Source organism: Chrysemys picta, chromosome 3 (genome assembly GCF_011386835.1).
Source record: "Chrysemys picta bellii isolate R12L10 chromosome 3, ASM1138683v2, whole genome shotgun sequence".
Lineage (NCBI taxonomy): Eukaryota > Metazoa > Chordata > Testudines > Emydidae > Chrysemys > Chrysemys picta.
The window spans coordinates 90,507,631-90,531,085 of record NC_088793.1 but is presented as its reverse complement, the minus strand read 5'-3'; the positions used below and the strand labels follow the sequence as shown (position 1 = coordinate 90,531,085).

At 38.8% G+C, this 23,455-nt stretch overlaps 2 protein-coding genes across 6 annotated transcripts in view; one reads left to right on the top strand and one right to left on the bottom strand.

Moving 5' to 3' along the window:
* Nucleotides 1-2,496: 2,496 nt before the first annotated feature.
* FAM162B (family with sequence similarity 162 member B) lies at nucleotides 2,497-10,654 on the top strand. Its single transcript, XM_005306352.4, has 4 exons — nucleotides 2,497-2,802; nucleotides 4,347-4,458; nucleotides 8,534-8,642; nucleotides 8,940-10,654. The coding sequence occupies exons 1-4, from the start codon at nucleotides 2,646-2,648 to the stop codon at nucleotides 9,033-9,035; spliced, it is 474 nt and encodes a 157-aa protein (XP_005306409.2). The 5' UTR covers nucleotides 2,497-2,645; the 3' UTR covers nucleotides 9,036-10,654.
* KPNA5 (karyopherin subunit alpha 5) overlaps nucleotides 10,190-23,455 on the bottom strand; it is a 33,312-nt gene continuing 20,046 nt past the window's right edge. For 3 of the 5 annotated variants that reach the window (XM_042845575.2, XM_005306355.5, XM_042845576.2), the window contains exons 11-14: nucleotides 21,640-21,765; nucleotides 19,513-19,640; nucleotides 15,722-15,900; nucleotides 10,190-14,080 (exon numbers count right to left, since the gene is read on the bottom strand). In XM_042845575.2, the coding sequence (XP_042701509.1) occupies nucleotides 13,893-14,080; nucleotides 15,722-15,900; nucleotides 19,513-19,640; nucleotides 21,640-21,765 (621 nt within the window). In that variant the 3' untranslated portion in view covers nucleotides 10,190-13,892. The remainder of the gene's footprint in view (nucleotides 14,081-15,721; nucleotides 15,901-19,512; nucleotides 19,641-21,639; nucleotides 21,766-23,455) is intronic. The other 2 variants (XM_065588385.1, XM_065588386.1) reach the window with 1 other exon arrangement.

Below are 23,455 nucleotides of genomic sequence, written 5' to 3'. Positions count from 1 at the left end.
TAAATAATGCAAAATCCATGTCACTTCCTCAGCTGCATTTTCAACGCATCTCCAATTTTTGCAAAAGGCACTTGGGCATACTGGGCTGCTCTTTTAGGATGTACGTGAGTTTGGACACAAATAATGTATTGTGCGCATGCACAGGGAATAAAACAAAAATCTCCTCCTCCCATCCATGATATAAGGCAGATGGTTTCCTGTGCAGGAAGTACTAAACATACTGCTTTCTATGTGGAAACTATTCTCTGTCTTTTTATTAGGTGAAGATACCACAGGAAAGACACGTGAAGCGCTACATTCCCCTCAGGGCCGGCTCCTGTTTCTTTGCCACCGGAGTGCCGCCCCTTGAAAAGTGCCACCCCAAGCACATGCTTGCGACGCTGGTGCCTAGAGCCGGCCCTGATTCCCCCATAAACAGCAAAGTGAAGAAAAAACGCTATTTACGGCACCCTGAAGATTTCAAGAGTTCCCTAAGGTTGCCATCATAAAGCAGCCAGAATTATAACACTCTTGTGTACCAGGGGCTAGATTTCCTAGTCTAGAGAGCTGCACTCAGTGAGGGGAAAGTGGTGAAAGGGAAGGTGGCTTTATGCCGTCTTTGGGTTCCCTCAATCCTGGGGCAGGCAAGAGGCCACTTTGGTCCCTACAGCCGCAGGGCTGCTCTAAATTGTGCCAAGCTGCCTGTTGCCCCAAAGGGACTGACTGTCTGGCAATAGGATTACCAGGACATAGAGAGCTCCCCCCTTTCTCCCAGGAATGCCCCTACACCAGGAACTGCATCAGCTCTAGATCATGGAGGAGAAATCATCAGCTGACCAGTTAAGCTGGCTTCACAGGTTTTTGAAAAGCCAGAGGAGGACAAAAGAGGCACCATAGGGCTGAGAATCCAGCCTCAGGCTTTTAACGCTGTTGGAGCGAATCACTGTGCTGGGAGAGTAAACTTGGGAACAATTTTTGCTAGGTTGATCCCACAGCCTGTGCTCTAAAGAACTGTTTGCCATTTGACAAACAGGGACACCTTTTGCCAGTTCTGATATTTTTCCACAGCAAGTAAGCAAGCAAAGCAAGCACAGAAACTCACCATGACCTTCCAAGACCTTTGACAGCAATGAAGCTGCACTGTGATAACCTGTTGAGATAGTTGACCCCTCTCAGAAGGGAAAATTTTGCTGGGAGGCTGCATGAAGCAGCATTGTTGCTGTCAGTTACAGCATGCCTGGCACTGCCTCCCTCAGCCACAAACTGGTGGGGTTCCTTCCAATGACTGAGGGACCTGTGACCATAGGATTCATAGAGTGACAAAGGCAGAAGGTGGCAGAAGGGGTACAATGTATAATCCAAGATCTTTAAGAAAAATCAGTGATGACTTTTCAGTCCCTGCAGTCTGTTAACTTTCATTCACAAGACCATTTTTACATGGCAAAGGACTAGAAACATAATTTAGCAACATTGAGATTAGCCCAGATATTTTGAAGCTTCGGAAAATTAGCTGTTGGCTTTGCATGCTAATGGGTATTTTACACTGCACTGGCACTAGTTGCTAGAGGCAAGAAGGTGATTTATGAGTCCCTTTTAAACAGAACATCTACATTTTCTTGTTGGTCATTTCATGCGTATCAGAACATGATGAGTTCTCATGTTGGCAAACCCTTTATTTGTGCTGATGTTGGCATTTTCCTAGAATGGCAGCAGTGAGAGTCTATGCAGGGACAGGATCTATTGTTATTTTATTTGAATTGTGGTTGATCTAATGGTGCCATTCAAGAATCAGGCCTCCATTTTTCTAGGCATTGTGCACACTGGGGCAGTTACTTGATACTTCATGACTGGCAAGAGGGATGTCTGATGTGCAGGCACTGACTTTCAGCCCCCTTTCTCCCTCCCCCCATTTGCTAATTTACAATGGGTCTATCCCACATTGGTGTGAAGTATTTTCTGACCACAGGCCTTTACTAGTGTGTAGCAAACGCTGTTGTTTCTCTCTCCTTCACATTTTGCCAGCCTGGATCAGCCCTCTCAACCCTGGCCCAGCAAGAAGCAAAATCTTCCCTGGTTTCTCGCACCCATCAGATCTAGCTCATCGGAGCAGAAACGAGAGACTTGCTGGGGGCAGCAGTTTGAGGGGGTAGCAGGTAAGTAGTCACACTTCCCGGCCCAGAGGGCAGGCACATGGAGATGGGGCATCTTAATGAGCGAAGAGAAACAGCCCCCTCCCTCCTTCCTGCATAGGAGATGAGAGAAGTGGCAGCAGCATTCCCCAAGGGGTGAGAGGGAAGCACCAGCCACTTGCTTGCTGGACCAGAGCTGCAGCAGCTGGGACTAGCAGTTTCCCATGGGGGAAATTATGGGACGGGGGGGTGAAGTGCCTGGGGGCCTGGTGAAGTTCGCTGGGCTGGAGGGAGGAGGCAGATCCCGAGGGGGGCTGCAGCCCTGAGCAGGGCTAGCGAGCGGTGTGGGGGCAGAGGCTGGGAAGAGCTGCTGGCGCTCCCCGGCCCGGAGGAGGGGGCGGTCGCAGGGAGGCTGCGAGGGGCTGGAGCTGGTGCCGGTTGCTCTCTGGACTGCAGGGGGTGCGGGGTCCCCTCTCTGCGTTGCCTGCCCAGCCTCAGCCGGCTCGGAGGCGGCAGCCAAGCAGCGCGGTCCTCGCCATGCTGGCGGCAGCTGGGAGCCGCGTCTGCCTGGGCCGGCTCCTGGCCGAAGGGCAACTGCACGCCCCCCTGCTCCGGCCGGCAGCCCGTGGGATCGCGGCCACTGCAGCTTCCTCCAGCAGCGCCCACAACCGAAGCCCAGGGCCCATCAGCTCGGGTGAGTAAACGGGGAGCCCGGGGCTCCCCTGTGCTGTGACTCACAGAGCCCCTCTCTCCGCTTCTCCGGCTGGCAGGCTGCTTGCACCGCTACGCTGCACCCTGCCCCAGGGCCCTGGCAAGCACCGGGGCTCCCCGCTGGGACGTGTCCTAGGGGAGCGTTTGCAGCTCTGCCCAGCGCTCCGGATCTCACTTCTGCTTCAGGCCAGTAAAGGGTGGGGGTGGGAGAGAGAATAAACGCTGGAACTGCCTCGATCCAGCCAACGTTTGGACCCAAGCCCCCAAATTGTACCCTTAACACAGAGAACACAGCTACTTCTCCCCTCCCCCCAAATAAAACCACCCTCCGGCCTGCCCCAGGAGGAGATGGCCGGGGCTACCTTTTGATGATGGAGTAGTAGAGGCATTTGTTCTCGATTTTGAGGGCAACATTTATGGAGTTGGGGCCAAAATTTGCCAAGATGCAGCAGCATGAGCTGAGCATTTAAGGCAGTGGTAGTGGGACCCCAAGTGGTTCAGGAGCCAAATTGGCGATCAACATTACCCAAAAGAGCTAGAGTAGTGTGAATTCATTGGTTCGTTTAGGGCCCCCCAGCAAAATGACTAAGCAAATATTTTACAATTGGTTAATAACACATTAAAAACATCCTGATTGGTTAATTAAATCACATGGTTTTTTAATATCATGTCCTGCAAAAAGCCCTAAGAAACACATTGAAGAGCCACTTGTGGCTCCCATGCCACAGTCTGAATATCTAGTTTAAGGTGCTGATACAGTAGGATGTCCCTGGGGCTGGGTTTTTAAGATGCAGCAGAAACAGCTGAACATGTTCTCATGTTAAACTGTGGAATTTGGGTGACTGGGGCCAAAGTCTTGCAGGATCCAGCTACCAGATCCCTGCTCGAGCAGCTGTCATAGACCCAGGCTGAATTAACATCTGGATGGTTTTGCTGGAATGGAAGCAGCTAAACTTGTTCTCTGATGAGGCTTGAGCATTGGGAGTGGGGTTAAAAATTGGCTGGAGGCGGGTGTGGAAATGAGGTTTTACAATACTCATGTGTCATAGTGCAGCAGGGTTTAAATTTTTGAGGTGCAATAGGAGCAGGAAGACTTGTTCTTTAGGTTGATGGTACAATTCAGGCACATGGGTACAACAGTCAGCAGATTCCAGGTAGATCCAGTTTCTACCCAGATCGACAAGAGTGACCCAAAAGGAGAGAGAAGCTTTTCAGCTCCACTGAGCTCTTCTTCTACGCTCTTTCAGCAACAGAAGTCGGTACAGTAAAAGACATTACCTCACCCATTTTGTCTCTCTAGTATCCTGGGACCATCTTGGCCACACCACCACTGCAAACATAGAGAACATAGGTGATTTGAGGTACAAGAAAGGTTACTCAAGAGTAAAGGTTAAGGTCTTTACCAGAACAAAAAGAGCCCTGAACCCAGTAACAGAGATGGACCATGGCTAGGGACACTCCCCACCAATCCCATTATCTCTCCAGTGAACAAAGTGATGAGGGGCTTTTCTCTGGTTCATCTTTCAGCTGAGAAGATGTACAAAGTACCTGGTAGTTACAAACCTTCCAACTTTGACAAAAAAATCCTCATGTGGACAGGACGCTTCAAGACTGAAGAAGAGATTCCCTCAAGGATCCCGTAAGTGCATCATTGGTTCCTACTGAGGCTTACTGGGCTGAAAAGACAGTTCCTCCTTTTCAAACTGCCCCAAAAGTTTGAACCTGTCAACGTTTTACAACATTTGAAAGGTCAATGAAAAATTAGGAGACAGACATAAGGGAAGGGGAGGTGCTGTTCCCCCTCTTCCTCTGCTTCCATATCACCTCCTCTCTCCCACCCAGTGGCTTCTAGTCTATTAGGTCCCAGCTCCATTTGCACCCCAGGTTGCCATTGTATTCTCACTTGCTGGGAGTCAGGTGGCTGCTGAGGGATAGAATCTTGTATCCTATTGTGGTGGATTCCTGAGACAGAACTGGCTCCTTCACTGAGCAGCCCCTTATTTGTGGCCAGATGCTTATTAGCGGCTCATGACAGAATTTCCAAGAGAAGCCAAGCACATACTATCAAAACAGTTAATACGTCCAAACAAGGCTAGGTGCAATCAATGAGAAGGGTGTTAAACCTTCAATATATGATCTCTGAAATTCGGAAAACTCAAAACGCTAAAATATAAGCCAATGGCTAAAAGTTTTCCAGATCTCTCCCTCCCCAAGTTTCCCTTGAGGATTTCAGGTATTTTTAGATGATTTTACAGTTTACAGTTGCTCATCATCATCATCAGAAGTAAACAGAACTACGCCCCTGAGCAAGATAGACAGGATTTGGTAGTGCAGTAGTGGTTTGAGCTTTGGTTGTATTTACAGACCAACTTGTTTATTTGCTTGGTTTATCTAATGTGTAATCAGAGAAAGACTATCAGTAAATGGTATTTTCTGTTTACTGATTACATAAACAAAATATATCTTCTAACGTGTTTGATGTCATCATTTAGTGATCATCCATTCCATACACTTTATTACAAGGCAAGGAAGTATTTGAGAAAGAGGGCGGGAGGAGAGATAGAAGCATGTACTTACTGCCTGTTAAAAAAATACTGTACTTTAAAAGAGGTATTTCTAGTACAATACTGAATACCCTGAGAGTAAGTCTTGATGCCAAAATATTGCTCCCCCACTAACCACCACCAGCGCAGTTCATGTCACTGACAATTCTTCTCCCTTTTCCCTCCCTAAGTAGTCAAATATAAATGTGAAGTTCATGTAACATTAATGTTCATTCCTCAGCCTCATTGATACAAAATGTAACTCATCCACAGAACAACTGTACTTTTTATCACCGGCCTTCATCCCTAGTTGGCCATATATAATATATTGGACTTTATTGAGAGACAGTTTCAAGGATGACTCCAGGATGTTTCCTTTGTTCCCAAGTTTCATTCCTACTGCAGCTGAGAAAATAAGCAAGAGCATCTCTGCAAGCAACAATAGCCCCAACTTTTGTGTAATATTAATCCCATGGCTGTTCCCTACTCATCTCACTCTTGTCAGAATTTCCTCCCTTACTGAGAAATCCTGACCTCTTGAAGTCAATGGCAAAACTTCCGTGACTTCAACAGGGCCAAAAATTCACACTGTCTTCAGTACAAGAGAGTTATCCTTTAGAGAGAAATAGGAGAGCAATGTAATATGTATTTTTGGAAGATTCAAATGTAAAGCAATTAAAAACAAAAATGATTAGCTATCAAAATGGCCCTTTGCAATGGCAAAGCAAATGTTACATGTGAGTAAAATCTGTTCCTGTAAGATATTTGGCATGAAGGACCAAATCCTGCAGTCCTTATTCAAGATTTGCTTAAACAAATCTCCACTGATTTCAGTAGAAGTTTGGCTTGAGTAAGGATTGAGGGATACAGTCCTTAATGAAAGACTACAGAAAACCGTAATTAGATCTGTTTCCTTGAAACAGTGGCAGAAAGCAGGTAGGAATTGGGATTCTGCTTCAGAACAGCTTCAATTAGTGCATTGTGAAATATGATTAAGGCATTAAAGCAAACAAGTAATGCATTTATATTTTGGCTTCTGCTGCTCCAAATGGATCCTAGATTAATAGTTTTATGTGCTAGTCTGGTTTTGATCTCATACCTAATGTGTTTAGCATTATGAAATACAGCTACAGTATCCTCACACTGATGATCAAACCTGCAAGCCCTGACAACCCCCTTGGAGGTGCACTACACCCTCAACTCATAACCCTCATTTACAGTAAGCTCAGTTGCTTGTAAGATCTGCCATTATGTGTGGTGGTAAGTTTTTATGGGCTGAAGGGAAGCACTGCAGGCCCCACAATTTCACTATACCCTTTCCCTTTTAAAATTGTTCTATGTTAAGGTAGATTTTGCAGAGCTTGTTACTAAATGCTTTGTCTGCTAGTAATGCTGTCAGGTTCTCGTGTTTGTGCACTTCACAGGGTTATTTTTTGGAGGGAAGGTGTGAAATTGTAGTCTAAGCTCATTAGATGTAGTTTTCACAGTCTCTCTTTTCATATAGGATGCCTTTTAGAATGTATTTTTAAAAAAAATGAAGAGCCAATTAAAACTAAACTGAATTTTAAAAGACCATTTAATGCAAAAAGTGAACAGATGAAATTGGATGGCTTAAACACAGCAAATCCTGCATCGTGACAAGGGGTTAGACTAAATCACAGGTTCTCAAACTGGGGGGCAGGGATGTATTCTGGGGACTGGGGGGCATGAGAAGCTTTAGGAAAGTGGCAGCTGCCGGATGGGCGCCCAGTTCTGAAGGCAGTGCTGTGGCCAGCAGCAGCAAAGTAGTAAGGGTGGCAATACCATACCATGCCACACCTGTGCTGCTGGCAATGGCATTGCTTTGAGAGCTGGGTGCTTGGCCAGCAGCCGCCACTCTCCGCTCTGCCTTCAAAGCAGGGTGGCAGTATATGCAGTTGTGTGGCAGGAGGTGGGAAGGAAGTGGCATAAACTACCACAGACAAAGAAGGGGGCACGTTCAAATAAGTTTGAGAACCACTGGGCTAGATGACACTTGCAGTCCTTTCTAACCCTATGATTCCCGATCCTGCAGATGCAAGGGTAATCTTTAGAATAGTGTTTCCAGGCCTCGTATCCAGCAGGCAAAAGGGTGAAATCAAACTTGGGAGACCATTTGTGTGTGGTTTGGAGAGATTCTCTGTTTTTCTGCTTCCCAGCATGTGTTTAGTGCATGGTCCACTAGTGGTTCCCAATTATTTCAGGAACTAGAAAGCAGAGAACGCTAAAATCAGGAATGCACACATTGAGAACAAGGAGAGAACCAGCAAGTGATGGGGAAGATCTGAAGCAGGGGATGGGATTGTTGAAAGCCAGGATAAGGAGGGAAGAGGGTGTTGGGTTTTTTGGTAGGTAAAAAGCTGTATTTTAATGTAAGTGTGGCAAACATTTTTCAAGGAAAGGCCTGTCTATGCTCTATGGAGTCAACAAATCAAACTACCTCTGTCATGGCCAGCACGATGATCTGCTCTTTTTTAGGCATGCAAAACTGAAAGCATGCAAGCGTTGCCTGTGCTAATTTAATACCAAAATTATCCTTTTAAAAATAAATGGGTGATACATAAAACTAAAACCCATGATGGTGTGAAACTGATCAGTTTTATTAACATAACCAAATAAATGAAATCCCAGATCTATAGTAGATTGGATACAGTCAAAACTTTAAGCAGTTTTTGAAGTGCTGTTTAGGTATTACAACTAATACATACATCTATTTCGGAACAGTCAAGAGAACGCCTCACATCAAGCAATGTCAGTTCCCTTCTAACAGAGTCCTTTCATATATGTGGAAGTATTTGAAATTCACCACATCACTACTGACCAGTAACTTTAAATGTGGTTTACGCCCTGCTTATCTCAAGCATTACAAATAGTTATAGGAAAGATCAAGAATCTCAAATCCATTTGCATTGTTTACAACTAGAGATGGATTAGGTTCTACTGTGCAAAACAGTCAACAGTTAGACAATGCCAAGTAATAAATGCCAAGCCCACAATGGTCACATATTAGCAGCTGGAAGTTTATTCCTAGCTATAGGGTATTTAATTTCTGTTAAAAAAAAAAAACCAACCAACCAAAGTAATATCTGTGGTGTGCTGAACTAACTTCTTGATGTTTCATGCTAATTTTGTTCAATCCAATTTTAATTGTAGGCCAGAAATGCTGGACACTGCAAGAAACAAAGCTCGGGTAAAAGCCTGTTATCTAATGATTGGACTCACAATTATCGCCTGCTTTGCTGTGATTGCATCAGCTAGAAGGGTGGGTATATTGCCATGTATTTTTAAAAACCAAGGTGATAAGTTCCATTCATATTTACAAGAGATATATAGATCTCTCTCTATATATAGATAGATAGATACAGTATATAGATAAATTGTTGCTACTGACAAATTTAAATCAAATTTATGTATTTTAGTTAATACTTCTCCCTCCACAAACCTGTATTCATAAAGCACGAGATAAACATTAGCTACTACCATGATGCAAGGTTTTTCTTAAGTGTAATTTAGTGATTCACAGGACTCTACTCTTAAGCTGCTTTTTTTTTTTTTGCAGACTGAACACCATGAGTCCCTAACAAGCTGGAACCTAGCAAAGAAAGCCAAGTGGCGTGAAGAGGCTGCAGTATCAGCAGAGTTTAAGACTAAATAATATTTCTATTAAAAGCTGTGAATTTGCTAGTAGGAGCAAACACCACAAAAAAAACAAACAAACAAACAAACGTTATTTGGCATAATTAGTGACTAACTAGTTAGCAGACTGCTCTGTTAAATAACACATTGGAGCCCAACAATGTTGCACTCAAAAAAATGTTGGGAACGAAGGGAATAGGGTGTCTTTTTCTACATTACACAGAGATATTTTTAGTACTTGCAGCAGATGACCAAGGTCAGTTCAAATCTTTAGAAAGTTCTAATCATTCCTTTTTTGCCTCAATTTGATAAAAAATATGTAACTGTCCACAAAGACAACACATACATCACCTACCCTGTCCTGAAATCTCTTCCTGCTAGATTTGATTCTGGAAATTTTTCTATCGACACAAAATTATATTACTGACAAGAACCACCATTTGAAAACTGTTATATATTAAAGAAATTAAAGCATACTAAAAAAATTGTGCAAGCCAAAAATCATTTAAATACTAGGGAAGCCAGTGACTATGTAGTTGGAAAAATTAATAGCATCCCTACAGTATCTCTGTTGAATCTCGTTTACTAGACCAGGCTGAACTGACAGAGTTTACTTATAGTGTTGTAGCTATGTCAGTACCAGATATTAGAGAGACAGGGTGGGAGGGGTAATCTCTTTTATTGGCCCAACCTCAAAAGCTTGTCTCTCCCACCAACAGAAGTTGATCCAATAAAAGGTATTACCTCAACCACCTTGTCTCACTAAAGTTTATACCTCACCCACCTTGTCTTGCTAAAGTTTACTTAGTTCTTTTGCAAATAAAACACAATAAGCAGCATTTTAGTGTCTATAGACTTTTCCTCTGAAAACTCTTGGGAAGTCCCATTAATTTTGCAAATGAAAAAAGGATGGAGGATGGTGATGGTCAGAGGCATGGGATGCTTAGAGAGGAGATATTTTCAAGGCTAGTTTTAAAAGTCACTTCATGCAATATTTTGTTTAACCCCTCTCCATAAAGCTGATTTTTCTAGCATGGCACACTATTTATATAGCATGGAAATCAGCCACAGTTTTTACTTAATTCAGCTCTTACATTAGTATAGAGATTGTATTTATATTTGCTATTTTCTAAGAATCAGGACTAATTTTAGAATACTAATGAATACACTCACCACTGTAAAATAGCTTTTATTAGTTTTTGTATAGTATTCTGAATTGAAACATTCCATAATATTGCATACTTTTCACGTGTTGGTTTGTAGAGATACACAATAATGGGCCTCCAGTCTGGATTAAAAGATGCACTATCACTCTACTTAAAGTCAATATAGGCATTTTAGATTCATACATTACATAAAACCATAATGCCATGAATGAGAATGAAAAATTTCTCATTTAAGATTTCAATTAACCTTTGCACTGGTTTCGTGCTAAGCAGCAGGCATTTTACCCTGCATATCAATTTGAACTTTAAAAAAAAGTCTCACTTACAAAAATTAAATCATAAGATTGAAGACAAAAACCCAACTGAGGTAATTGACCCTGGAGGAAAAAGGATAGTGCATCTTTTACACATAGACCCAGTAGAAATCATTTTTCCAAACTTGTTCTACAGTAAAGTTATTTCTGCACCAACATTATTACTATTTTTTGTTTTCTTCTTCTGATTGCTGCTAGCAATAGTGTTTAAAGGAAATACTACAAAATTAAACAGCAGTATGAACAAAGTTCTCAAAGACAGAAAGTGCTATGATAAAAATTCAGTAGAAAATTAGTTATGATTTAGTGTCCAACAGTTTATGAAACTAAAACAGATGTGGCATATTTGCATAGATTAACTCGTCAGAATTCAAATTCAAACAGAACAAATGGTAAGCTATTTTGAAAAACACTTGTTTTTTGGAACAAGCTGCATAACTAAAGGGACACTTTAGTACTTTGTCTATTATTTAAACAAAACCCCCAAACTCGTAATAGCCTTTTGGATAAAACCAGTATGGAAAAAAAAATCTAGTTAGCAAACACAGCCCCTGCTCAATCCCCCACTCCTAAATGCTTTCCACAGCAGAGATGATTTTTTTTCTGTCAGCGTCATTGTTTTCCTAAGCATCACTGATGCCATCAGTGTCAGTTCTGACAACAGGTTTTGTTAACTTGTGAAAACATTCTTATTCCATGATCATTCATTAACAATAGCTATTTAAAAAAATAGTGTTCCCAGTGAGACTGGTGGATTTTAGATATACATACACGTAGCAACATGATAGGATAATACCAGATTTAACAATTTTAGGATTAACCAAATGTTGAGATTAAATAACTAGTGTCCCTTTCAGTAACCAAAGTCCATCAATTTTAGTTCCTATTTACACTAAAAGCACTACTTTGAATATACCAGAGGCATGAATTTGTATTTACATACATAAAGTGCAGTCACTTTAACCACTCAGACATACACAGTAATAGATCCACAAAAATGAAATAATCCTCTCAAATAGTATAACTCTCCCCCCCTTTCTTCCATTTACAAGTCTTAATTAGGGGGTTTGTTTTTTTTTAGTTTAGATTTGGCTTAACTGAAGAGGCTTATAAATGTAGTGTCTACGGGGTCCTCAAAATAAAAGCAGGCACAGCTGGCTTATGCAATATCAAAACAATGTTTGCAAGAAACAGTGGAATACCCTGTTACCTGAATACTTATATGATTATTCTTGCACTAAAAGAACAGTGAAAATCATCATAATTTAACCAGTAATCCTGTAAATTTCCAATATTATTACCCTGAACTTTAAAGAGACGATGCAAAAAATGCCAGTAAAGTCTCAAACTATCATAAAAAAGGGTACAAATACAATTCTCAAACATAAGAAAAATTTGGCTCAGCATTGTGCACAGTATTCAAACCTGCTGTATATTATACAAATCTAGGCTTAAAGTGTTTGCTAAATCTTTCATTATACAGAATTTGCAAAGTAACCACACTCCTATATTCACTCCTTTCCTCATAACATACCTTTGAAATTTTTCTCCTGGAAATAAAATGAGGATGAATTTTTTGAATTGCATCTTGCTACTTTAAATATGTTAATAGTCACAACCGACTATTAATCTTATAAAATCTGCTTCAATTCTCACCTTGAAACTACTACACAATATATAGTGCTTTAACAGTCTCAAAGTGAAACACATTATGAATTTTAATTGAAAACAGTATTTGTACATTTTATAAACAAGTTTAAATCCAGAACACAGTATATAAATGATACCATGCTCTAATTTGGATTTCTCAGCGTATCAACATTTTGTTTAGTGACAAGCACGCTACCATGGGAAGAGTGATTTTAACTGTTGAAATTTCAACTATTGTACATGGTTCAAATAGTTTCATAGCTCAAAGAAGCTTTCACTATTATTTCAACACAATATTTGACTAATATTTAACCACAATTATACATTTTCATTAATCCAAATTCAGACTGGCTACTGGTAAGTGAGATCAAGCAGTGTGGTATAGACATTTTGAATATACAAAAAAAATCTAATGTAGATTTTCAAAGCATACAGAAGAATTGTTTCAAATTCTTAGATATATTTCTTTTGGCGGGTAGTAGCAAACAGACATTAAGTGTTTTAGAAATTAAATATTTAGCAGACATCTTCAGATTCATTTTGGTGTTCATATACTTAATATTTACAACAAAGCAAACCTTTTTCCTTCAATCAAATGGAAAAGAGATTGTTTTCCCCCAGTTGCAGCAACACTATGGATTATAACAGGGCACATTTCTACAGCCTTGTCTAAAATAAAGAAAATGGAGACATTTGACTTAAAAAAAATTCAAAAAGCGGTAGCATATTTGGTTAAAAATACAATATGTACATACAGTCTAAACTTTGTTTAAATAAGTAAATGTTTCAAGAAAGGCAAGTATTGCAAGATTTGTCAAACTTTTATATTGTTACCACATTTTAATATGGAGATAGTCACATAAACCATCTCCCCTATCATTTACAACTGCGCAAATTACCTCCTTTCTCATTTACAATTACAACATCCCTGTGGCAAACTTCAGCAATTGCTTACACAGCAATGTATTTTATTTGTAGCTTACCTTTAATGCTGTTTAGCAGCTTGAAATAAGGAGCCAGCATCACATGACCACCCAGCTCTCTGCTGATTACAACTTGAAAACCACATAATGCAGAACAGCTTTTTTGTCACATATTCAAAGCTACATCTGGTATTTAAACAGTATATGCTTAAACAAAAAATCTGCATTATGCTTTTAAATGTTTTATAAATATATTTCACTGGTCTATGCTCTATGCAAAGTATAATGCATAAAACTACATTTCACAATTTAAATAAATATTTTTCACATTCTAAATTTAGCTTTTGACAAGCTCATCTTTATTCATGCTTTAGTTCTGAAGCAACTTTTTTGCTTCAATGTAGAGGTAGATTTGATATAGATTGGGCATGTCAAGTTTACTGCCAAAATGCAATTGCCAACAGCTTTACTGCAGTTGCAGAAATTGCATGAAAAATTCAGAACCACTACCTAAAATCCTACTAAAGTTATTATTCAAGCTTAACCATTCTTGTTAAATCACATAAGCCTTTATATTAGACTTGATTACTCACAGAGTTAGTTTTCTGAACATATGAAATACACACAAATACAAAAAAAACCCAAACCAAAAAACACTGAATGAAAAGTTGTATCTAACAGAAAAGTATAACAGTGCACTGGCTGCTTCTTTACCTGTGTTCTGCCAAACACATTCAAACCTCTCCTCTAACTTTGGCCATGAAGAGGAGACCCCTGAAAAGTTACAAATGTTTATATTTTTGCCTTGTCTTCACTTTAATAGTTATAGCTGAAACCCTTCCATTGGTGCTTCCTGCTGCTGAAACACAAATTGCTGCTGACTCTCATCCACCTGAGGTGCAATACTGGTATCCTCTTCTTCCACACCAAAGTAATGTTCTATAAGTTCGAAAGCCTTCTGGTAGATCTCTTGGTTTTCATGTCTTTGAAGAAATTCAATTTTATCCAGTCCTAAATTTAAAAACAAACAAACAAAAAGACATGCTCTAAATCCAACAGTTCCAAAAGATTTAAAGGTGAAGTACAAAGCCAGGATGAAAATAGAGTTAAGCACATAAATGTGTTTTGAATACTACCACTAAGTTGTGTGATGAATGAATCAAAGAATTAGGTTTTAATATGAAATATATTGGAACTTTCTAGTTTAAGAGAAAAGCAACCCAGATTGAACCAATCTGTAAAATCACTGATATACATTAGCCCTGAGTATTCCAGGATTATTATTTTAAAAACAAGGTGCATTTCTTCTATGCCAAATACTCCCAACAGCCTGACAAGAGAATGTATCAATCATGTACTTACAGACTTAATTTTTCTTTTACCTTTTCAGTTCAATTTGACAGTTTATAAACCATATGAAATGAATGTGAAAAAAGCAAAATAGAAGGAGGCTCAAATATCTACTTAACACAGAATTAAAAAATATTAGTATGCAATATTGATTCTGAAAGCAGGACGATTTATGAAAAAAATCTGCCAGCGAAGCCCCCCATATCCCTATTTCCATGTTGCAGTTCCAAAAGAACTTAGCTTCCCTCCTCCAATACTCAACAACTCTGGCTTCTGTCTAACTTTCCCTACCTGTGGTGACTAAGGGAAGTCCAGTGGCTTATTCTTGCCCTTTTTTAAAGGGGTAAATAAAGAAAGGCTGAAGTATGGACACGGGACAGGTAGAAAACTTGTAATGTTTTTAGACAAGTTTCAATCTTTTTGTGGTGTGAGGGTGTAGTTATTACATCTTACGGGCTGTGATTAGCCTATTTATTGCTCTCCCATGGTTGACAGGTATGTTCTGGAACTCAGCCCGAAAGTGCTATTTAATCCAGTTATTTTCCTCTGCCTCTCAATAGTAAGGGCTGAAGATTTTAGGCACAAACCTAACAGCCAGGGCAGAACAAATTCAGCTTAGGTCCCTTTAATTCTCCCCATTTGATTAACATTATGAGACCCAGAAGTTATTCTGCTTCCATATTAGGTTGTCGAGAGGATTCCGTAAAGCTGCTTCATCTTAAAAGCCCAATTCCCAACCCACTATCCAGGTTCATTGAAATCAGAGACTTTGCTCTACAGAAAAATGCATAATGGAATATCTAATCAGATATTCCCCAGTCACTGAAGACAGGAGATTCCCCCTAAGAATTATTAGCCTCCTCCGAAGCACAGAGAAGCCTGCATAGATTTTCTAGTAGAGCAGCTGCAAAGACTAATTTTGCCTAGCCAGGTCCTTATGGAAGAGATTAGTTTTCATAATAACATTAAATCTATTTTTACCACTAACTTTGTGAAACCAAAAGTAATCTGCCTAAATTTCATAGATATGACCTGATTTTACTTTTGAGTTTTTGGCTTACTAACGTTTGGTACTTTAAGAACTCTTCTTTGTTCTGTTCTGCCTTAAATTAGATATTTGCTGAATTTTAACTCCAGCATATCAATTTAGTTTGGTCTGAAATATGGCTAGAAATTGGTATGGCAAATAGTAGGTCCAAGTAACTTGTAACTATGTTAGCTAAGTGTTTTACATTATTATCCCTTTTCAGTTACAAATAAGGCAACTGTAAGCGCACAGCTTCACAAGAAATAATTGCTTACCATATGCTTCCTCTATAAGGGCACAGTAAGGATTAATGCCCATTCCATTTTGTTTGGATTCTTGCTCTCCAAGACGCAGAATATTTTCAAGTCCATTCAAAGCCACCTGCACTATTTTGGAATCCATCACAGTCAGGAGATCACAAAGAGGCTTAGTACAACCTAATGCTACCAAATACCTTTGTAATGATGGAGAAAAAAGAGGGGGGAAAAAGAAGGACTGATAATCAAGTACAACTTTGACACACCATTCTTCTATGGTATTGAATTCTGCTAAAAACAGTAACTAACCTGCTGAAATAAGAGCATTTCTATAACCTATGAAGGCAACCTTACTCTGAAATACAGTCAAACCTTGGTTTATCCTAATGGGACAAGAATACAGCAGTTAATCTTATAACTGATGTTTGGATTATGTAAAAATTTTCAATCCCTTTTATACAGGATTCTACCTTGTTCTAAAAACATGCATTTCAGACACTTCTGATTATATAAGAATGTTTCTCCTGTATGTAACAGTATGATGCAACATCCTCTTTTCTCGAATCAAGAGTAATATGTAATGGCCAAAGCTCTAGGCAAGTCTCTTCAAAGAGACAAGAATGTTTTTTTCAATTCAATATCAATCCATTAAAATATGAACAGAACACATTTAAATAATTCTGAAAATCAGCTACCAAAAAGGGAAGGATGTTGTAACTACAGCAAAGGACTGGGATTCAGAGGATTGGTTTCTATTCCCAATTCTGCCACAAACTTCCTGTGTGACTGTGGGAAGTCACCACCTTTGTGCTTCAGTTCCTACTGTATCAGTAAAACTAAGACAGTAATGCTTACCTACATCACAGAGTTGTTTGAAGTTTAGTTAATTATGTTCATAAAGCACTTTGAAATCCTCAAGGTGCCATTACTTAAGTGCAGAGTACTTAAGAGGTAAGCTCTGTGTGACAGAGATCATACCTTTTTCCGTGTTTTGTAATGTGCATTTATGGCACCAAACAAATATTTAACTTACAATCAAAGTTTCAGGAGGAATCCACATCACATATTCTATCAAATCTCCAAAGTTTTATTTAAAATAAAGGGTATTATATTTTTAAATGTTAAGTTATGAGAACAATTTAAAAAAAAAACAACCTTATTTTTCTGGTATTCTGATTAGAATATTTAGCGGCTGTAGTGGTGCAAAATGGTTTAACTGTTTCCAGGAAATATACAAGTACTTAGCACACTTTTGGTTTCACAAAAATAAGCCTATTTTTGTGGCACTTGCCATTTTTGCTTAAAAAGGACTGTTTACAACACAACTATAGAATTAGTTACCAGGGTAGTCACATATTATCAATAAGTCCTTTAAACTAATAAAAATAATCCAACTAAAGGTATTCAGATAAACCAGAAAAATGTTTGGTTCTGTTCCGTCACTAAAGAGATCAAAGCTATTTTTCCAAGTCAGACCATCATAATAATACAGATGGTTATCTGTGGGAATACCCTAGTAATTACAGGCCTGGCTTGACATGAGTAATTAAAAATGGGTGAGGCCTCATTTGTTGGGAGACAACATTGGGGAGGTAAATGGATCAGTAAGCTGGCAACAGACAAATAAATAGGTCAGTAAGCTAAAACACAGAATGTCTGTAACTTCCTAATATAAGGAGGGAGGAGAAGGGTAGGTGGGGAACACCCAGGGAACCATTTACAACAGACAAGGTACGCCTGGAAGGTAAGATGAGGTAAAGAATATGTCACATGTGGACAGAGCATGATGCACAGAGATTTGGGATTGATTTGGTTCTTACAAAATAACCAAAGGCATGCAATATATAGTAAATGCAATGTAATGTGTAACTGTATATAAAGGAAGAGGTTTCTATGCAACTTTGGATGCATGGTATGCTCCTTACGCACCCCCTATGTTTAAGTCTCATCAACTCAGCATAGCTGAGCATTTCCCATATGCCAAGTAAAGATACACAAGTGACAAAAATCTGGAGTCAAACTGAGTTCTTGGAAAGCCGAATGGAAAGAAGTCTCAGAGAGAATCCCAACAGTAATTAAAGTAGTCTGAACAGATTCAAAATGATTAAGCTACATTTTGCAGCTGTAGTCAGATGTTTATTTAAAAAGAATATTCTTGTTAAGTTTTATGTAACATGACTGCCTGAACTTGGAGTCAAGAATATATTTTTTTAAATGTCTCCCAATAAATAGGCATGACCCCAGTTTCATGTGGCTGTAATACACCCTAGACACACTTGCTGTTCATAAACTGCTCAAATTTTGCTTTGACAATATGACATTAGCAGAACTCTTTGTGGGGGATTATTAACTTCAGTGTTCAGAGCTTTCACAAGGGTGAATTTCAGTGAGTGAAATTACAGTATTTCAGCTGTACTGCTAATTCAGTTGCATACTGTGACAATCAGGGTCCAGACACAGACACATTAAGGGAAGAATGGGGGGAGGGGGGGGAGGGGATTGAATCCCAAAGAATAAGCAGTTGAATCAAATAATTATGTACAAAGTTTGTGCTATAAAAGTATATTGAGTGAGGTATTTTATGAAAGCTTGTAATGTTCTGAACTTTATAGTCATTACGAATTACATATACGTATAATTACGACTTTTTTTGTATTTGTGTATAAATAAAACAATGTTAATAATTTATGCTGCAACATTCAGCTCCACTTCACAGTGGGGCAATAGGCAGTCAAGCAGGGAGAAGCTACCTCCACAACCAGAGACTAGGTCCAAGCACCTAGCATTATACAACCCAAGAAAAGCCAAATGATGGGCCATTAGATTTAATGGGAAGACAATGAGACATCCCAGCTAGAATTTCCCCAAACTCATAACAAAACAAACCCCCCGCACACACACTTTCTAAAAAAGAAGGGGTTTGAAGAGTATCCAGAAACTGAGGGACAGTTATTTGGCAGGTGTTGTCCATGAAACACTGGATTAGGCCTAGAGGGTACACTGGGAAACTGTTCAGAGGCAACAGGTAATTTGTATTAGAAAAGGGAATCTATCTAATTTGCTAGTCTAAAGCCTGAGGTTGTATCTTTGTTTATTTTCTGTATAACTTGTATATGTTTGCTATTCCTTACTATTTTATCCTTGAAACTGTGATTTCTCTCTATTAGGTAAATCCTTCTTTTACTTTTACCCCAAACAGGTGTCCGGTTTGTAAACTATGTTGAGTGTGTGAACTAAAGTAAGATGTGTCTGGGGGATTGGTGTCACTGATGAAACAGTGAGGAAAAGTCCGAATGGCTGGTAGCAAAGAACTCCGAAGACAGATTTGAAACTGGAAGGGATGTTAGTGTCACCCTGCAAGGAATAACTAGGCGGTGGAAGCCAGGGTGAGATCTTGTGCTTGTGGGCAGGCTACTGGTGTCAGGGGTCTGAACCAAAGCTGCTCAGCATAAAGGCACCCCAGGTTACAGGGCAGAAGGTGACAGAGCCCTGTAGTGGTCTGGGTGATCCCCAAAATTTCACACATACTTTATACAACCCATTTTCTAAGTTGCAATAAAAAAAAATCACTGTATAAAGACAACTAGTTCCAAGAAGACAGCTTTATTTTTAAGAATTTATTGTGAATTTTGCTAGAATCCAATTATGGGACTAAGAATTTTCTCTTTAAGAAAACAACATTTGAGGTCAAAGAGAAAGGTAAGTGGCAAAATACTTAACTGTGTCTCAATTCACTGGATTATTTTCAGATGAACACTAACTGAATTTCACATATTAATACTCCTCTGAATCAACTTCTAATTCATTACCTTATCTGTTCAGGAGTACCTCCTGATGTTGCATTAGTGATGGCCCATGCTGCTTCTTTTCTGGTGCGAAATTCAGCTTTCTGAAGAATGTCAATCAATATTGGAAAAATATTTGCATCTATAACAGTCTAAAACAAGACACAGTGACATTATACAATAGGCTTTAAATGGTAACAAAAACAACCAAGCTAATATAAATGCGAGAAAGAACATTAAAGATGTTTCCAGAATAGAGAATACCACCATTCGGTAGAATCTGTCAGCCAATCCTTGTTTATTTTGAAATTATTTGTTAAAGATATTCATTCTTTAAGAGTGTACCAATCAGCCATTGTCTATTAACATGTGAAGATTCCAGTGCACACTAGTTTATATTCAGGAAGGTCCTGGAGTATCTTTCTAAAGAATATTTTACTTATAGATTTGCCTCATGATGAGAATCTCAGAAGTTATAGTACAAAGAATAGTACCTTTTGAATAAGGATGTTTAGATTGGGTCAACATATTTAAGACCCTGATACAGTCCTGACAAAGTTGATGAAAATCTAGGATTTCGATTTGAAGTTAAAACTTTGAATAAAATAATTTAGCCTCAGCCAGACCAACCAGCTCGGAGAGCTTTTGTGACAAAAAGGGCTTGTGTTCTCTTCAAAAGCCACATTTCTACAAATGTATTTAAAAAACAAAAAAAACTTAGAAGATGCACAACTACACTCAGTCCCCACATTAGGGCCACTCAACTAATTACAGAAAGCCATTGAAGGAATGTTGGCTGTAAGTTGTAAATGAAAATCTGACAATTTAAAATGGTGTATTGTCATCATAATATCTGAACACTTAGGCTAGATGTCTGTAGGATTAAAAATGTGCAAATACATAGGCTGATTATCGTTGTGCAAAACAACAAAAACAAGTCTTTCACAGGTTTGCTAGTTAGTAAAGATGTATCTTTACACTGCATACTGTTCAACAAATTTGTTTTTTGAAGTTACACTAAAATTGCAATATCTTAATCTGGAATTACGAGGCTTTTTCATGGTGAGAACTAGAGCTGCTTGGGAAATGGAATTTTTTTCCTGTGGAAAATTTTGAGGTTTTGAAATTAATTTCCATATCAAAACAGGATGTAAAAATATTGAAAAAACTTCACAAAACAACAAAACCCCAGAAATTTCAAGTCAGTAAGGTTTAAATTAAAAATATTGTTTTGAATCTACAAGTCTACTTGAAACAACAAAACTGTTTTTGATTGTGCCAAAAAAGAAAAATAAAATATCAAAATAGACATCTTCCCACAGAAAATTTTGATTTAAATTAAGTTAAATTTAAGTCTTTCACTGACGTGAATTATCTACATGCTATAATGCACCGTCTGCCACATCAAGCTACTTTAACATGTATTCAGTTGACAGAATTTATGAATTTATGTTAATAGAGATTAACATAGTAACTTGGGAAAAACAGCAACTGTCATATTAATACTGTTGAAAAAATATTGTATAAGCTTCCTTTGCATCTTTCATGTTTGTCGAATTTAATCATGTCCTTTTAATATAGAAATAGCATTTAAACTCAATTTGCTTTTCAATAACTGGGAACAACAGACCCAGTACATAATTCTGAATGTTGCATATAAAAATCCTGTACACCCCCAGAAGACTTCCATACTCCGAGTCCATTCTGTAATACACACTTTGTATATTTTTTGCAAAGCTCCATAAACATTTTTAAGCACCGGTCATTTAAAACTTTGTAAGCAAGCACCTGCACGTAAATATTCTTTGCAAACAATAATACTTAGAACTTTACATCTTTTAAATCTTCAATTCACTTTATAATCATTAACTAATTATCAGTCCCTTTAAAAAGTCAAAACAGGAATTGGTATCGTTAGCACAAAAACAATGCAGATATTCACATGGTTTTATTTTTATGTAATTAGTTGTAAACTTAGATTAGAATTTCTAATAAGCACCACAAAGGCTGGGAAAAACAAATATAAAACTCCAACTAGAACTAAAAATCAAAATGGAAGGGTAAAATATGTTAGCTACATTTTTCCTTCCAAGAGAAAAGCATTAAGTGCTAGGTCGGAAGAAGATGGTTAGATTACTAACATTTCATTACCTGAATCTGAGCTCTGTTTCCTGCAGTAATATTAGAAACAGTCCAGCATGCTTCTTTTCGAATGGATTCCTTAGGACTACTCAGCAAATGAAGGAGACAGGGTAATGCAGAGCAATTTAGAATTACCTAAAATAATTTGAAAGTTGAAAATTTCTGCCTATACAACATAAAAAGGTACAGTTCACAGTTTACAGATGAATTCAAAACAGACAGGCTTTATAAGAATAGTTTAATACTTTATAGCACCTATCAGATACTGTATTCCAAAATGAAGGTATTTAATGACAGCATAGTGCCACAAAAAGAGAAACAGATAATTTGGTGATTTGGGGAGAGGTGCAGTTGATTAGGCCAAAATAGGAAAGCTGTTATGGAGGGAGGGAGGGGGGGGGGGGGGGGGGAGAAGGACCAGCTGAAAGACTAGTATACAAATTGTTATATAACTTAGGTGGGCAACTGTATGCCTACTTTACACTAAAGTTACTGAAGCTAGATCCAAAAACCAAATAAATGCACATGCCAATGACAAAAAAAAAAAAAAAAAAAAGGCAGAAATAATGGAGGTACCAAACCCCGCCCCCCACCTCCAATAATGCTCAATGCACAAATAATTAACTATTAAGGTCCATATTCTGCACTCAGTTATGCAAATGAAACTCCTACGGAACCACTCTCTTCAACTTTTGTGGCCCTATCCTATCCTGATTCTTCTTCTGCCGCCAATTGCTGCTTCAGTCTCTTTTAGCAGTTTATCTTTCCCTCCACCCTTGTGCGTGCATTTCCCTCTGCTTGGTCTTGTCTTTTACTTATCCTTTGGGAAGGAATGTACTCCACAGATTCAATAGCTATATGATGGCAACTCAAAAATCACTCTTCACACCTGACCTATGCAGTACCATTAATTCAATTTAGACACAGTTTCTTGTTTTTCCTCCTAAGCCCCCCATTTCTTCCTCCTTCCACTACTTTTGACAATATCTCCATCTCTCAGGCCTTTACCTTAAGTCATTTGACTCCTACCCTTTCTTTTGACACATCCAGGCTGTCACAAAATCCTGACACTTTCTATACAACACTTTAGAAAGCATCAACCTTCCTTTCTATTCCATATGCTTAAAGTTTTGTCCAGGGCATACTCATCTCCAGTCCTGATTACGGTAATCGCCTACTCTCTAGCATCCCTGAAACCTATCCTGTTCCCCTCTTGTGAGTCCAAAACTGCAGTGATCAAAATTTTATTTCTAGCCAGCCTGTTTACTCTCTTAATCCACAGTGCATTACAGGACCTTGCCATTCCATTTAAATCCCTCCTAAAAATTTACTTCTGTGAGGCCCAATAAAATCACATAACTATTTAAATCAACCCCCTCTTCTCTAAGTCTTTTAGACAGTAAGCTATTTACTAGCTATTTAAAGCAGGGAATGACTATCTGCACAGCCTCAAATTCGATGTCATCACTTGACTAATCTTTAGGAAACCTTGTACAAGTGGGACCACAGGTTCATGGACAAATAATTAGTGTACCACCTAACTACTCCATTCTTGTATTTATCTGTTGCAGAGTTTCCATACAGGAAACTAAAGCCATTCTATAAGTGTTGGTTAATATAAAACATTCGTCTATTGCTTGTGATTTATAAGGTTCATACTGAAGTAGAAGCCATAATTACAGTCCACTTTGATACTTCTGTATGAAGTTTTTATGGAGAAAGAGAGGAAGTTTTGAATCAGTTCGCATGCGTCTAAGAAAGAAAATAGAATGGCTACAAAAGACACTTTGCCCAAGTGGGTTATTATATAGATGACTCCTATTAA

Bases quoted from the DNA above. Each gene is read 5' to 3' on its own strand.
- FAM162B (XM_005306352.4), top strand. From the start codon at position 2,646: ATGCTGGCGGCAGCTGGGAGCCGCGTCTGCCTGGGCCGGCTCCTGGCC. The intron at 2,803-4,346 runs GTGAGTAAACGG...TTCATCTTTCAG, and splicing joins CCCAGGGCCCATCAGCTCGG to CTGAGAAGATGTACAAAGTA. The intron at 4,459-8,533 runs GTAAGTGCATCA...TTTTAATTGTAG, and splicing joins GAGATTCCCTCAAGGATCCC to GCCAGAAATGCTGGACACTG.